The following is a 15,666-nucleotide window of genomic DNA, read 5'->3' as shown; positions in this document are numbered from 1 at the left end:
CTGGCAACTTTTCCGTGCACAGGACAATGCTCAACCAACTGAGCCAATCCGGGCGGGCACTCCCTTTTTTTTTTAGGAAAGTTTAACAGCTTCTCACCATCTGTACTGACGAAAGACAGTTATAGGAAAAGGAGGCGGGCTGGGGTCGTGGTATCCGAGAACTCGGTAGGCGGCCCGCCAGATCCCCGGCGACCCGTCTCCGGGCGGGCGGTCAGGGCGAGGGTGCCTCGAGGTTCATCGGGTGAAGTGTGCAGCTGCCAGCGGCGAACGAGCGTGTGCTGGCTACGCGGGGCGTTCGCCGGGAAGGAAGCCGAGAACCAAGCAGAGAAGCACAAGGGACTGAGAAGGCGGAAGACCTAAGCTCCGAGGGGAGGTGGGCGGTGGCTCTGGCTAATGCTCCCGCTGCGTCACACGGCTCCTCCCACCCTAGTCCCGCCTCCCGGCCGATCGGGCCAATGAGAGGGGCGAGCGGGTGCGCGGGGCGGGGCGCGGCTGAACGCGTGGCTTGCGCGCAGGTGCCGCCCGGAGCCCCGCCCGCCGGTTCTGCCGCCGCCGTCGTGCGTGCCGCTCGGCGGAGGGGCCGGGCTTGCGTGTCTCCTCCTTCCTCCCCGCCTCCCGCTGCCGGTAGGACCCGTCTGCCGCTGCCTCTGGGACCCCGTGTCATCGCTTGCCCCAAGCACGGTGAGCCCCGCAGGGAGGCTAGGAGCGCGCTCCCCGCCGCGTCTTCGACGCCCCGGTCCGTTGCTCTGAGGCCGGCGCCAGGCAAGGGCCGGGCGGCCGGGACGGAGGGAGGGCAGCAGGCGGCGTGGGGTGTGTGGATGAATGAGACGCCCTCAGACTAGGCCGCGCGTCCCCAGAGGGCCCACGCCTCACGCTGCGCGCTCTGGGGCAAGCCTCGGCCGGCCAGGGGCCCTGTGCTGAGCGGGCAGATGTTGGGGTAGGGGGCCCCCTCTGGCTGGGCGGCCGGCCATCCCTCGGTAGGAGGCCGGAGGGCTGGAGGGGCTCTGCTCTGGCAGCTGTGCTTCCGAGGCCTGGGGTCTGGCCGGGAACAGGTGTGAATCTAGACCTGAGAAGGGAGGGAGATCCCTGGCTGTTGGCGCCAGGGATCTGAGGCTGGGATATCACTTCCTGAGCCAGGGCCTCAGCAGGGCCCCGGGAGGGTTAGCGGGATCCAGAAGACAGGACAGTTTTAGTTCCCAGCTTCTCAAACGTGAGGTTGGCAGTCCTCCTGAGTTCCGTTTGCAGTAGTCAAGTTAGGTTCCTTCTGCACGGAGGAGCTTGGAGCAGATGCACAGGGACTGATAAAGTTTCGACTTGTAAATAAAAAAAGGGTTGATGGATTCATTTACGGCTAGAAATTAAGAGTGTAGATTCCGGAGGTTGCTTGTGAATACTGATGATGATGATGATGATGAGTCGTCTATCCGCAGTGCCAGAGTTGGGAGAGACTTGGTTGGGAAGACCTGGACACTGGCGTGGTTCATCCATGTGAAAAATAGTGCTTTCGGGGGAGAAATGGGAAAGAAGAAATTCCAAATAAGAGAGATGGTTTGGTGTAGGCGACTTGGTTACTGGTGGTTCTAGAATAGATTTTCTTTGACTCTCTTGTCTGTGCTCCTGCTTCCTAATGTTTTCATGCGTTTGACCTTACGTTAAGAAAAGTGTTTCTGAACAGTCTAGATGCAGTTAAATTTATTTTTGACTTATGGTGCCACCTATTTTTTAGGTCAGTCTTTCCAGGGCTTAATCAGGAGTAACTGCTTTGACAACTATCAAAATCACATTTGTTTATAAAACTTGAAGTTTGTTGTTGTTGAAAAATAAAGTGGATTTAACTGTTTCAGTTTTTGATTGATATATACAGTATGCTTTATTCTTAATCTATTATTCAATAACACATTTTGTATGATGAAATGTATACTTGGTTGATGGGGATGGTAATGAGTTTTGTTTATATATTTGTTTTGATATTTCAGATGCCCCCAAAAAAGGGAGGTGATGGAATTAAACCACTCCCAATCATTGGAAGATTTGGAACCTCTTTGAAAATTGGTATTGTTGGATTGCCAAATGTTGGGTAGGTGAATGTTGGGCTTTTTTCAATTTCATCTTGCAAATATTTTGAGTCCTGTTGTAGAAATGGGAACTCATGAGGTAATTAAATTGAAGGAACGAGTCTAGGAAGCTGGAATATTAATATATTGCAAAACAAGGTTTTTGTTTAGTTGTATTTTATATTTGGTTTTCTATATAGATACTATGTTGAAACTTGAGTTAGTTACATTGTTTGTTTTGCTTAAACTCAGAGGAAGAAGCAACAGAGTTAAAACATTGAGTTGAACCAGATTAGCTATTTGCTTGAAGCTGTTGGGAGACACACAATATTGAATTTAAGTGGATATGGAGTAGTTTAAATTTGATTTTGATGCTGGCTGGCTATGTAGAATATCTACCTAGACTGGCTACCAGATGCCATGTAGTAGGATACTTTAGGAAATAGTTTTAAAAGCCCCATTATAAATTTGATTAGAGTTTTGGGAGATCAGGGATTGGATGGCTAAGTCTTTACTGGAGAAGGAGGTAACAACTTTATTTTATTTTATTTATTTTTAATATATTTTATTGATTTTAGAGAGAGAGGGAGAGAGAGTTAGAAACATCAATGATGAGAGAGAATCATTGATTGGCTGCCTCCTGCACGCCCCCTACTGGGGATCGAGCCCACAACCCAGGCATGTGCTCTTGGCCAGAATCGAACCTGGGACCCTTCAGTCCCCAGGCCCACGCTCTATCCATTGAGCCAAACCAGCTAGGGCCGTGGTCGGCAAACTGCAGCTCGTGAGCCACATGCGGCTCTTTGGCCCCTTGAGTGTGGCTCTTCCACAAAATACCACGGCCTGGGCGAGTCTACTTTGAAGAAGTGGTGTTAGAAGAAGTTTAAGTTTAAAAAATTTGGCTCTCCAAAGAAATTTCAATCGTTGTACTATTGATAATTGGCTCTGTTGACTAATGAGTTTGCCGACCACTGAGCTAGGGCATTTTTAAATGTAATACTGGAAGTTGCTAGATAAAAGTGTGTCTGTTATAAAGTGGCTAAATCTGAAAGCAAAATTTGAGTTTTGTAATGTTTAAAGTTTAAGTGAATCATTTATTTGCAAATAAGGCAGTGATATGAAATATAGGTGGGGTTTATCATATAAATCTATACACTTGCAACTTGAATGTTCAGTCTACTTCTTTTATTATTTTCCCTTCTATTTTAATACCTTTTATTAACTATCCTGTATAATAAAAGCCTAATATGCAAATTGTCCCCTCGGGCAGTCGTTCGACCGGGAGACCGGGAGTTTGACCGCTCAGTATGACATGCACTGACCACCAGGGGGTGGCACGGAACATGGCGGGCGTCGGTGAGGGCGTCGGTGACGCAGCGCTGGCAGTGGGCAGCAGTGGAGGTGCTGCTGGCCCTCATGAGCTCTTTTGAGAGCAGGACCACAGCGGGATGGTGGAGCAGGTGAGCAGGTGGCACCAGGTCAAGGCAGATGCGAGTGGGGGCCTGATTGCCCTGCTGATCACCCCACTGACGGCGACCAGCAGCAGCGGTGGGGGGTGGGGGGGCAGGGTTAAGGGGGGTAGGAGGCAGGGCCACCGCTTGGCTCCCAGGCGCTGAGGGGGCCGGGCGGGGGCGGCCTGGCCCTGATCAATCACCCCACAGGCAGGATGGTGGAGCAGGTGAGGGGGTGGTGCCAGGCCAATGCCGGGTGCCAGGCAGGGCTGCGGGGCTGTGAGGCTGGGGGCATGAGCTGGGGCTCGATCTTCACAGGCCACCCCGAGGGACCCCAACCATGCACGAATTTGTGCACCGGGCCTCAAGTAAAATATAAAATGTCTCAAGAGTGATTAGGGTGTGCTAATGGATTTATTATGGTGACTGAAGTATTTTGACATGTGCTTTAGGCTTTCAGATTGGTGGCAGGTAGGGCAACCATGCTCTTTCATGTGGAAAGAGCCCTTTGGAGCCCCTGTCATAGAGATTGCTTAGTGAATGGAGCATGACATGATCAAATAAAGCAGTTCTTAAATTTTTGTAATGTAAAACATAAACAAGTGCGCCTGTCCTAATTTCTTTCCTGAAGCCGGAGAGGTTTCCATTTTGAAGGGGTTTCTTGCTGTGATATAGGCTGCTTGCAAAGTAAAATGAAATAGAGAGCATGGAAATATAAGCAAAACAAATAATTAAGCAAAGTACTGTAGGGTGCTGTCAATAAACTTGAAAGCATGATATCGTCATTATGTGTGTTGTGAGCTCTATTGCACCTGAAAGCAAGACATAGTTTTTAGATATTAACATACTTCTCTTATTCTAGAATCACTGCAGTCAGTGCAAGTTGACATTAAATGGGACTACTTTAAAATGGGCCACCTTAAGAAGTATTTCCTATGAGGTTTTTAGTCATAAAGTATATGAGAATTAATCTCAAATATTTTATTATCCAGTATAAATGTGCTATTTATGCTTTTAAATTAAATACACCTTCAACTCCATCCCCCAATTTTATTGAGGTACTTTACAAGCACTAAATAAAGTTCACTCATTTTAATAATGTACAGCTTGATGAATTTTGGCAATTGTGTTTGGTTGTGAACATACCCAGTATATGAAGATTTGGTTCCTAGATTTGTTCTGCTTTTTCTTACCTGAGTGACACTTTATAAATTATCTCCTCTTGGGCCAGTGTATTATTGTAAGTGTGAGTCTTGGATGTTACTTTAAAAGAAAAACCTACTTAAAAAATTAATTTTCTTTAGAGCAGTTTTAGTCTCACAGCAGAACTGAAGGGATGGTGCAGAGATTTCCCATATACTGCTTGCCCTTGCACATACATAGCCTTCCCCCTTTAAACATCCCCCAGCTGAGTGGTACATTTGTTATAATGGATGAACCTACATTAACACATCATAATCACCCAAAAGTCCATAGTTCACCGTAGGGTATACTCTTGGTGTTGTACATTGTATGGTTTGGGACAAATGTCTAATGGCATGTACCCACCATTATAGTATCACACAGAGTAGTTAAGTTTCCTCCATGTCTGTTCATGGCTTACATAGTTCATTTCTTTTTAGTGCTGAATAATATTCCATTGTCTGGATGTACCATAGTTTATCCATTTATCTTCTGTAGGACTTGTTGGTTACTTCCAAGTTTTGGCAGTTGAATAAAACTGCTGTAAACATCCATGTGCAGGTTTTTGTGTGGACATAAGTTTTCAGCTTGTTTGGGTGCATACCAAGGAGCACAATTGCTGGATTGTATGGTCAGACTGTTTGATTTTATAAGAAAGTCTAAAGTGGCTATACATTTTGCATTCCCACCAGTAGTGAATGAGAGTTTCTGTTGCTCCACATCCTTGTCAGCATTTGGTTTTCAGTGTTCCGGATTTTGGACATACTAATAGGTGTGTAGTTGTGCCCCACTGTTGTTTTAATGTGCATTTCCCTGATGACATATGGTGTGAACATCTTTTCACATGCTTATTTGCCATTTGTATATCTTTGATGAGGTCTCTGTTAAGGTATTTGGCCCCCCCTTTTTTTTTTTTATAATGTTGTTTGTCTTCTTACTGTATGTATTCTAAGAGTTCTTTGTACATTTTGGTTAACAGTCCTTTATCAGGTGTGTCTTTACAAATATTTTCTCCCAGTCTGTGGCTTGTTTTCTCATTCTCTTGATGTAGTCTTTCACAGAGCAAAAGTTTTTAATTTTGATGAAGTCTAGTTTATTATTTCTCACATGGATCATTCCTTTGGTGGTGTATCTAAAAAGTCACTGCTATATCCTATGTCATCTAGTTTTTTCCTCTAGTTCTTAGGAATTGTATAGTTTTAGGTTTTACATTAGGTCTGTGATCCATTTTTAGTTAAATTTTGTGAATGGTGAAAGGCCTGTATCTAGATTCTTTGTGTGTGTGTGCTTGTGGATGTCCAGTTGTTCCAGCACCATTTATTGAAAAGACTATCTATCTTTGTTCCATTATATTACCTTTGCTCTAGAGACTACATTTTGATATTCCAGACTTCTTTGCTGTGTCATGGGACAGCTCTTCTTGTTACCATTGCATGAGATGGGATTAGTTTCAATTAAGAGTGTTGGAAAACCCCAAATAACATTTGCTTAACCAGAAGTTTCTTTTTATGAAAAGTGTGAATTTTGCAGTTAGAGATTGGTATACTGACTCTGCTTATGAACTCCTCAGGAACCCTAGCTGCTTTAATGTACACTTTGGTGATCCCAAAGGTGTGGACTTCATCTTTATGGTGCAAGGTATAATTTTCAGGCAGCTGGTTATCTGAAGGATCAGATAACTTGCAGTCTCTTAGGGATTCCCCCCCCCCCCCCCCACACACACCCATGCAAACTGTCACATCCTTTGCTAACTTCTGCTAACATCCCTTTGTCTAGATTTAGTTGCAAGAATTTATTTGCAAGGAAGGCTAGGAAATGTCTTTATTTTGATGGTCATATGATCAGTTAGGAATTCCATTACCTGGAAAGGAGAGAATGGATATTGGACAACTGTATATTCTGTTTGAACACTCAGTAACTGTCCCAAGGGAGTACTTGTCTTGCTTAGTTGATGCTTCTGAGAATGTGCTTTGGTTGTTCATACAACTTGCCTTTTCCCAATTTGACACAGACCAATCACAAATTCTTTTTTCCCCCATGCTGGTGACATTGATTTATATTGCAACCACAGAGTCTTTAAAAGCTATTTACTGTTGTTTAGGGCAAACATTGTAGGAAATGCTAAAAAAAAATAATCACAAGATAATTATGTTCAGTGTTTTAGATTTCTATTCTTGTGTAGCAAACCATTCCAGAAGTTCATAGTTTAAACCAGGGGTGGGGAACCTTTTTTCTGCCAACGGCCATTTGAATATTTATAACATCATTCAAGGGCCATACAAAATTATCAACTTCAAAATTAGCCTGTTATATTTGGTCAAACATTTAATTAACTCACTCCTAATGCATGGCAGTGCCAGACCTAATTATTTCGCGGGCCTTATATGGCCTGCAGACTGGACATTCCCCACCCCTGGTTTAAACAATAACAATTTATTTAATGACTAGAGGCCTGATGCATGAAAATTCATGCAAGAGTAGGCCTTCCTTCCCTGGGCTGCTGGCACCAGCTTCCCTCTGGCACCTGGGACCCGGGGCTTCCCTTCTCCGGCCGCTGGCAGGCCCTTGGGACCCGGGCTGCTTCCCTCCTCTGGCCTCTGGCAGGCACCCGGTACCCAGGCTGGCTTCCCTCAGGCTGCCCGCAGGCACCAGGGACCTGGGCTGGCTTCCCTCCAGCCCCGGCTTGGTCAGGAAGGATGTCCAGGATGATGTCCGGAAGATGTCTGGTCTAATTAGCATATTACCCTTTTATTATTATAGATTCTGTAGGGTAGTTGGGTGAGTCTTTGCTGGTCTCACTGGGGAACTCTCATGCATTTGGATGGTGGCTAGTCAGTATTAGAAGGTCCAAGATGGCCGCACCCACAGGTCTGGGGCCTTATCAGGGTTGGTTGGAAGTCGGGCATTTCTGTCCTCTTTTGCCTGTCCTCTTTCCCTCCTAGTGGTCTCCAGCCCAATTTCTTTGTAGCATGGTGGCTAGCTCCCAAGAGAGTGAAAGTGTGGCAAAGAAAAAATATTAATTTTTATTAAAATGTTCTATTTTATGTTAATGATGACTCATTTATTTCAGCCCTTTGTATTCAGCATGTCTCTATTGAAATAAACCCACATTTCTATGAAAATTGAAGCTTTTGTTTTTTTGTGGCCCACATAAACTTAAACCTTGTTTATTTGGCTCGTGTTAGCCTTTGAGTTTGACATGCTTGCTGTAGAGGCTTCATTCTTGATTGCTTAAAGAAATTCCCTGGAGGAAGATTATTCTCTAGGCTGCTAATACTGGTGATGAGAGCATCCTATCTAATAATAGACAAATATGCAAATTGACCATACCTCCGACACACCCACAAGCCACGTCCACCATCCAATCAGAGTGAATATGCAAATTAACCCAATCCAAGATGGCTACAGCCACAGAGTGCAAGGTTTCCTAGGTAACAGAGGAAGCCAAGCTTTCTGCCTGCCCTTGCCAGGCCTAAGCCTCCACTCAAGCTACAAAGTTTCAATTATAGAAGGTAAACAAATTCAAACAAATGGCGGCAGAATGGAGCTTGAGAGAGCAGGCCAGGGTTGCCGGCGGCAACAGGGGAAGCAAAGCTTTCTGCACACCCTGGCCGGGCCCACCCGCTTAAGGCTACAAAGTTTCAATTATAACCCCAACACAAATGGCTGCCGGCCTCCTCGGAGGGAGCCCCAGGCTTGGCTCCGCTCCAGGCTACAAAGTTTCAATTGTAGAAGGAAAATAAATTCCAGATACCAGGGCTTCCACTTGCATTGCCAGGGGTCGTGGCCAGCCTGCAAACCACCACAGGCCCCTCGCTCAGGCCGCCCCACACCCCAAGGGAACCCCCACCTGATCCGGGACACCCTTCAGTGCAAACCAGCTGCCCCCCCCCCCCCCCCCCCGTACCAGGCCTCTATCCTATCTAATAAAAATGTAATATGCAGATTGATCATCACTGCAACACACAATATAGCTGCCCCATGTGGTCAAAGATCCTGCCCCCATGTGGACACAAGATGGCCAGTAGGAGAGGGCAGTTGGGAGGCACCTGGCCTGCAAGGGAGGGCAGTTGAGAGGGACCAGGCCTGCAAGGGAGGGCAGTTGGAGGTGATCAACCCTGCAGGAGAGGGCAGTTAGGGGTGACCAGGCCGGCAGAGGAGGGAAGTTGGGGGCAAACAGGCTGGCAGCAGAGTGGTTAGGGGGTGATCGGCTGGCAGGCAGAAGCGGTTAGGGGCAATCAGGAAGGCAGGCAGGCAAGCAGTTGGGAGCCAGCAGTCCTGGATTGTGAGAGGGATGTCCGACTGCCCGTTTAGGCCCAATCCAGGTGGGATCGGGCCTAAACGGGCAGTCGGACATCTCTCAAGGGGTCCCATCCCTCAAGAGGGTACAGGCTGGGCTGAGGGACAACCCCCCTCCGTGCACGAATTTCGTGCACCGGGCCTCTAGTTTTCATTATAAAGAGCTGATAAAGTTAAGCTGCAAAACAGAGATTCCCATGTCTGTGAATGCAGAGTGACAAGCTTTTAAAACATTTTAAAATGTATGAATTCGCCGAAACCGGTTTTGCTCAGTGGATAGAGCGTCGGCCTGCGGACTCAAGGGTCCCGGGTTCGATTCTGGTCAAGGGCATGTGCCTTGGTTGCAGGCACATCCCCAGTAGGGGGTGTGCAAGAGGCAGCTGATCGATGTTTCTCTCTCATCGATGTTTCTAACTCTCTATCCCTCTCTCTTTCTCTCTGTAAAAAATCAATAAAATATATTTAAAAAAATAAAATGTATGAATTCATGCATGGGTGGGGTCCCTTAGGGTGGGGTCCCTTAGGGTGGCCTTCAGAGATTGGGCCCCCGCTTGCGCCCCCAGCTTTGCAGCCCCAGCTTGCGCCCCCAGCCTTGCAGCCCTGCAGCCCCGCCTGCCACCCTGCCTTGGCCTTGGCCACCCCCTCACCTGCTCCACCATCCTGCTGTGGTCCCGCTCTCATTAGGGCCCATGGGGGCCGACAGCGCCTCCACTGCCGCCCACTGCCAGCGCCACGTCACTAATGTCCACTGTGTTCTGCGCTGCCCCCTGGTGGTCAGAGTCCGTCATAGTGAGCAGTAAAACTCCCGGTTGAACTGCCTAGGGGACAATATGCATATTAGGCTTTGATTATATAGGATACTAGGTGCTCAATAAGTATTTTTTTTCATGCTGACCAGATTTTTTCCTAATATTTGATTATAAAAGATTTCACATATGGAAAAGCACTGAATTTTTATATGTAATAATGTTTATTATGTACATTATATACAAAGAACAATAAACAATTATGTTTATTCTATTCCTGGGATAAACTATATTTTTATTTTATAGTTGCAAATTCTTTTTGAGAAAAATTTTTTAATTTAATAAATCTTTATTGTTCAGATTATTACAATTGTTCCTCTTTTTTCCCCCTTAGCTCCCCTCCACCCGTTTCCCACCCCACCCTCTGCCCTTCCCCCCCAGTACAATTTTTGTCCAGTCTCTTCCTGCACCCCCCAAACCCCCTTCCCCCAGAGAATTGTCAGTCCACTCCCTTTCTATGCCCCTGATTCTGTTATATTCACCAGTTTATTCTGTTCATCAGATTTTTTTATTCACTTGATTTTTAGATTCACTTGTTGATAGATATGTACTATTTGTTGTTCATAATTTTTATCTTTACCTTTTTCTTCTTCTTCCTCTTCTTAAAAAATACCCTTCAGCATTTCATATAATACTGGTTTGATGGTGATGGACTCCTTTAGCTTTTTCTTATCTGTGAAGCTCCTTATCTGCCCTTCAATTCTGAATGATAGCTTTGCTGGGTAGAGTAATCTTGGTTGTAGGTTCTTACTATTCATCACTTTGAATAATTATTGCCACTCCCGTCTGGCCTGCACAGTTTCTGTTGAGAAATCAGCTGACAATCGTATGGGTGCTCCCTTGTAGGTAACTAACTTTTTCTCTTGCTGCTTTTATTTTATTTTATTTTTAATAAATCTTTATTGTTCAGATTATTACAATTGTTCCTCTTTTTCCCCAACATAGCTCCCCTCCACCCGGTTCCCACCCCACCCTCTGCCCTTACCTCCCCCCCACTCTCCTCATCCATAGGTATATGATTTTTGTCCAGTCTCTTCCTGCACCCCCCACACCCCTTTTCCCCTGAAAATTGTCAGTCCAATCCCTTTCTATGCTCCTGATTCTATTATATTCACCAGTTTATTCTATTCATCAGATTTTTAATTCACTTGATTTTTAGATTCACTTGTTGGTAGGTATGTATTTGTTGTCATTTTGTTGTTCATAATTTTCATCTTTACCTTTTTCTTCTTCTTCCTCTTCTTAAAGAATACCCTTCAGCATTTCATATAATCCTGGTTTGGTGGTGATGAACTCCTTTAGCTTTTTCTTGTCTGTGAAGCTCTTTATCTGACCTTCAATTCTGAATGATAGCTTTGCTGGGTAGAGTAATCTTGGTTGCAGGTTCTTGCTGTTCATCACTTTGACTATTTCTTGCCACTCCCTTCTGGCCTGCATAGTTTCTGTTGAGAAATCAGCTGACAGTGGTATGGGTGCTCCCTTGTAGGTAACTAACTGTTTTTCTCTTGCTGCTTTTAATATTCTCTCTTTGTCTTTTGCTCTTGGCATTTTAATTATGATGTGTCTTGGTGTGGTCCTCTTTGGATTCCTTTTGTTTGGGGTTCTCTGCGCTTCCTGGACTTGTAAGTCTATTTCTTTCACCAGTGGGGGAAGTTTTCAGTCATTATTTCTTCAAGTAGGTTTTCAGTATCTTGCTTTCTCTCTTCTTCTGCCACCCCCATAATTCTGATATTGGTACGCTTGAAGTTGTCCCAGAGGCTCCTTACACTACCTTCATATTTTGGGATTCTTTTTTCTTTTTACTTTTCCGGTTGAGTGTTTTTTGCTTCTTTGTATTTCAAATCTTTGACTTGATTCTTGCAATCCTCTAGTCTGCTGTTAGGTCTCTGTATAATATTTTTTATTTCAGTCAGTGTATGCTTAATTTCTAGTTGGTCCTTTTTCATATCCTCAAGGGTCTCGCTAAATTTATCGGCCTTTTCTAGAAAATTCTTGAAAAACCTTATAACCGTGGTTTTGAACTCTATATCCAGTCGTGTGTTTTCCTCCATTTCTTTCATTTGTGACCTGTTTCTTTGTCTCCGCATTTTGTCTGCTTCCCTGAGTTGATAGAATGGCTTTGTGTGCTAGCTATCCTATAGGGCACGGTGGCTCAGCCTCCCCAGTTACCTGAGGTGGACACTCTTGGTGCACCCCTTTGTGGGCTGTGTGCACAGTCTTGTTGTAGTTAAGCCTTGGTTGTTGTTGGTATTACTGGGAGGAATTGACCTCCAGGCCAATTGGCTGTGAGGATCAGCTGTGTCTATGCTGGGAGAACTTTTGTGTTGGAGACACCCTTATGAGACAAGACTTGCAAAAGCTTCTGTGCTCAGCTTGGATGGGGCGGAGTCTCAGGGCGGAGCAGACAGCATTGGTTTCCCGTCAGCCCTGCCCTAATAGGCCCCTGTGTCTCAGTGCCCTGTGGTAATCACTGCAAGCACTTCTGAGAGAAAGCCACCCTCGAGTTCTGCCCGCTGCTAGACAGTCCAGTTTCTCCCTGAATGAGTCTGGTCCCCAGAGTCTCGCCCAGAACTGGAGTTCAGTGCAGTCGGGAGCTTTTGAGAAAGCCATTGAGAAAGCCAGGCGTGCACTCAGTTGCCCACCCTCTCTGAGTGCGCGTCTCAGTACCTTTGACTCCTGCAGCTCCTCTTAGTCTCAGTGTGCTTTTCTCTTTCCTTCTAGTTGTAGAATTTCCACTCAGCCATCCTTCCTGTGGTTCTGGATTATGTCTGTTTTGTCTTTTAGTTGTAGTTTTGAAATTGTGTGAGGCAGCAGTTTAGGTGTTTACCTATGCCGCCATCTTGGTTTCCTCCCTAGTTGTAAATTATTAGCATTAATATCTTCCACTTATGATTATTGATTTTTTTGCAAAGAGTGCTTGCATGAACTAGTTTGAAATTGATGTGGAAGTGAAGGTACAGAGTGGTGCAAATTTTAGTTTTTTAAAAAATTTTAGGTCATTTAAGGCCTTTAAAAAGTGTTTGCTTTTGAAAAAACTATAGCAAAAGACAATAGTGATCTGAATGCCAAAGCTGGCACTTGTTTTAAGTAAGTACTTAACTAACTTAAACTCTGTGCCCTATTTGACATTGTCAGTAACTCCCCACCTCTCTTGCTCTTCCTTCAGTCTTTTGTTTGCTATACTTCCTGTATTTGCTCCTTAATAATAGGTTTCTGGTCTTGGTTGTCTTCTCTTTTATACTTTCTCCCTAGGTGGTCTCATCTTCTCCTGATTTTAATAATCTACTGGCTTCTATTTTCTAAATTTATACATTCGGCTCAGGTTGCATCTGAGTTCCAGATTCATGTATCTTCTCCCCTGAATATCTCCAGTTAAAAATGTCTCCACTCATCATGACTAAGGTTAAGCTCATTGCCTCGTGTATTCCCTATTTTGGGTAATAATACTACTTTCTATCCAGATACTTGAGAAATTTATTTTTGCATCCTTTTCCTTCAACTCTATTTTTTCAGTAGGGCACTAAACCTATCTATTTTCTTCACATCTTCATTCCTATTCATTTCTTACTTGAAGTATTGCAGAGGCTTCTGCTTTCTTCTTTTCTCTTCTTTGTTCTGCTCCAGTCAGTGAAAGGGAAACTTTATTGAGGCCCCAGGGCCGAGGGTATTCAGGCAAGAGGTAGCCCTGCTGGCCCAGCCGGTGGTATGTGGAGGGGCCTTATTTGACCTTCTTGGGACACAGGTTGTTGGTGTGACCACCTGTCTTGTGGGAGTTGTCAGCACTGGGGTGCAGGTGGGCAAAACAGTTGAGACAGGTCATATTGTCGCAGTTGTATTTCTAGGCCAGCTTATATGATTTGCAGTTATTTTTATCCCATTCTGTAGGTTGCCTTTTTACTTGGTTAGTAGTTTCCTACAGAGGTTTTAAGTTTGTTATAGTGTCATTTTTCTATTTTTGCTTTTGTTTCCTGTGCTTCTAATATCATATCTAAGAATCTAATAGCATGACTTTCCCCCTGTTTTAGGAATTTTATAGTTTTAGATTCTGTATTTAGATCTTCAATACATTTTGAGTTAATGTTTGCATATGGTATAAGGTAAGGGTCCAAGTTCATTCTTTTGTATTTGGCTATCCAGTTTTCTCAGTACCATTTGTTGAAGAAACACTCTTTTCCCCATTATGTGGTTTTGGAATACTTGTTAAAGGTCATTAAACCATGTATGGGAGGCTTAATTTCTGGGCTCTATTTATTCCCCTGGGCTATGTGTCTATCTTTATGCCAGTTTCACACTGTTTTGATTACTATAGTTTTGTTATATGTTTTGATATCAGGAATCATGCTATAGACTTCTGGGAAAGAATACCATGGAGGTAAAGTGTTTTTTCTCTGCATTATAATTGAAGGGTATATGATACCAACATGACATATTACTGGTGATAATAACCTTGATCACTTGGTTAAGGTGGTATCTACCAGATTTCTTCACTGTAAAATTATCCCTTTTCCCTTTCCAAACTCTGTTCATTGGAAGCAGGTCACTAAGTCCAACCCAATGGGAAGGGAATTAAGCTCCACCTCCTGAAGGAAGAAATATTAAATAATTTGTAGACATTTGTTAAAACCACTACAGTAAATTAATTAGTATGTGGGGGAAAGATATTTTGAGGCTATTCAAATATCCTGTTTTTCTTTAAGGTTTCCCTTACTAAATTTTATCATTCCTCAGAATGGATTTTGCCTGCAACAATTATTAGTGGTGTTTTAATGGTGATATCTTAATTCCCTTATTTGTTTTACATTTGTTATTTGGAATTCTTCTACGAGGAAGATTTGTCTTGCCCCAACATTAAAGAATTTGTAGACATTTGTTAGAACCACTACTGTAAATTAATTAATATGTGGGGGAAAGGTATTTTGAGGTTATTCAAATGTCGCCTCTTATATCTCTTTGACATATCCCCATCATTTTTTCCTCCCATGTTTTAAACACTAAAAGGTGTTTCAGACTAACATTGTATTTTTCCTGTCCCAGCCTTGACTCAAGGGAGCCCAGGTTTCTTTTACTGGAGAATGGTAGTTAGAAACTAAGATCCAGGCTCTAGGTATGATATGTGCTGCTGTACTGCTTTTGGCCCTTTCACTTGTTAGGACACATATGTGGTTATATTAACCCATGTATATACATATTGCTCTTTATTTCTGTATCAGCAGATAGATACTTTTTTTTCTCAACAGTTTAGTTGTAACCAAATTAAAAACATATTGAAAGAACATTGTTTTTTTTTTCACGTTTTAGATTTGTATTCTATTAATGGTTAATTCAGAGTGCTGTGGATTTGCATTGGTATCCTGGCTTCCTAATACATATTATAATTTTGCATAAGGTTTTAGATAAAACACCTATTTAGTCAGATTTACTTATAACAGTAAACTATGCAATTTCAAAAATAAAGTATTTAGGTCCTACCGGAGGGGTCATACTAGTACATTAAGTCTACCACTTTATTTTTTAATGCTGTCATTGCTGAAATAATATTTATGTAAACCCATTCTTGCAAAAGAGAGATACATACAATTTTGAACCTCCTACTTTCAAGTTGTTTTTTTAAATTTCTTTATTGATTAAGGTGTCACATATTTGTCCTCATCCCCCCATTCCCATCCCCCACCCCAACCCCCTGTTGTCCTTAACCATTGGTTAGGCTTGTATGCATGCACACAAGTCCTTTGGTTGATCTCTCCCCCCTACCCCCACCCTCCCCTACCCTCCCTCTGAGGCTCGACAGTCCGATCGATGCCTCCTTGTTTCTGGGTCTGTTCTTGTTCATCAGTCTATGTTGTTCATCATTTCCCCTAGATGAGTGAGATCATG

The 15,666-nt window shown here is 43.8% G+C and overlaps 1 protein-coding gene across 4 annotated transcripts in view; it reads left to right on the top strand.

Moving 5' to 3' along the window:
* Positions 1 to 548: 548 nt before the first annotated feature.
* The window catches only part of OLA1 (Obg like ATPase 1), a 153,413-nt gene continuing 138,295 nt past the window's right edge, over positions 549 to 15,666 (top strand). For 2 of the 4 annotated variants that reach the window (XM_054723051.1, XM_008138543.3), the window contains exons 1-2: positions 549 to 681; positions 1,977 to 2,077. In XM_054723051.1, coding sequence (XP_054579026.1) covers positions 1,977 to 2,077 — 101 coding nt within the window. In that variant the 5' untranslated portion in view covers positions 549 to 681. The other 2 variants (XM_028140940.2, XM_028140939.2) reach the window with 2 other exon arrangements.

Source organism: Eptesicus fuscus, chromosome 11, assembly GCF_027574615.1.
Source record: "Eptesicus fuscus isolate TK198812 chromosome 11, DD_ASM_mEF_20220401, whole genome shotgun sequence".
Lineage (NCBI taxonomy): Eukaryota > Metazoa > Chordata > Mammalia > Chiroptera > Vespertilionidae > Eptesicus > Eptesicus fuscus.
This window is presented reverse-complemented; position numbering and strand designations above follow the sequence as displayed.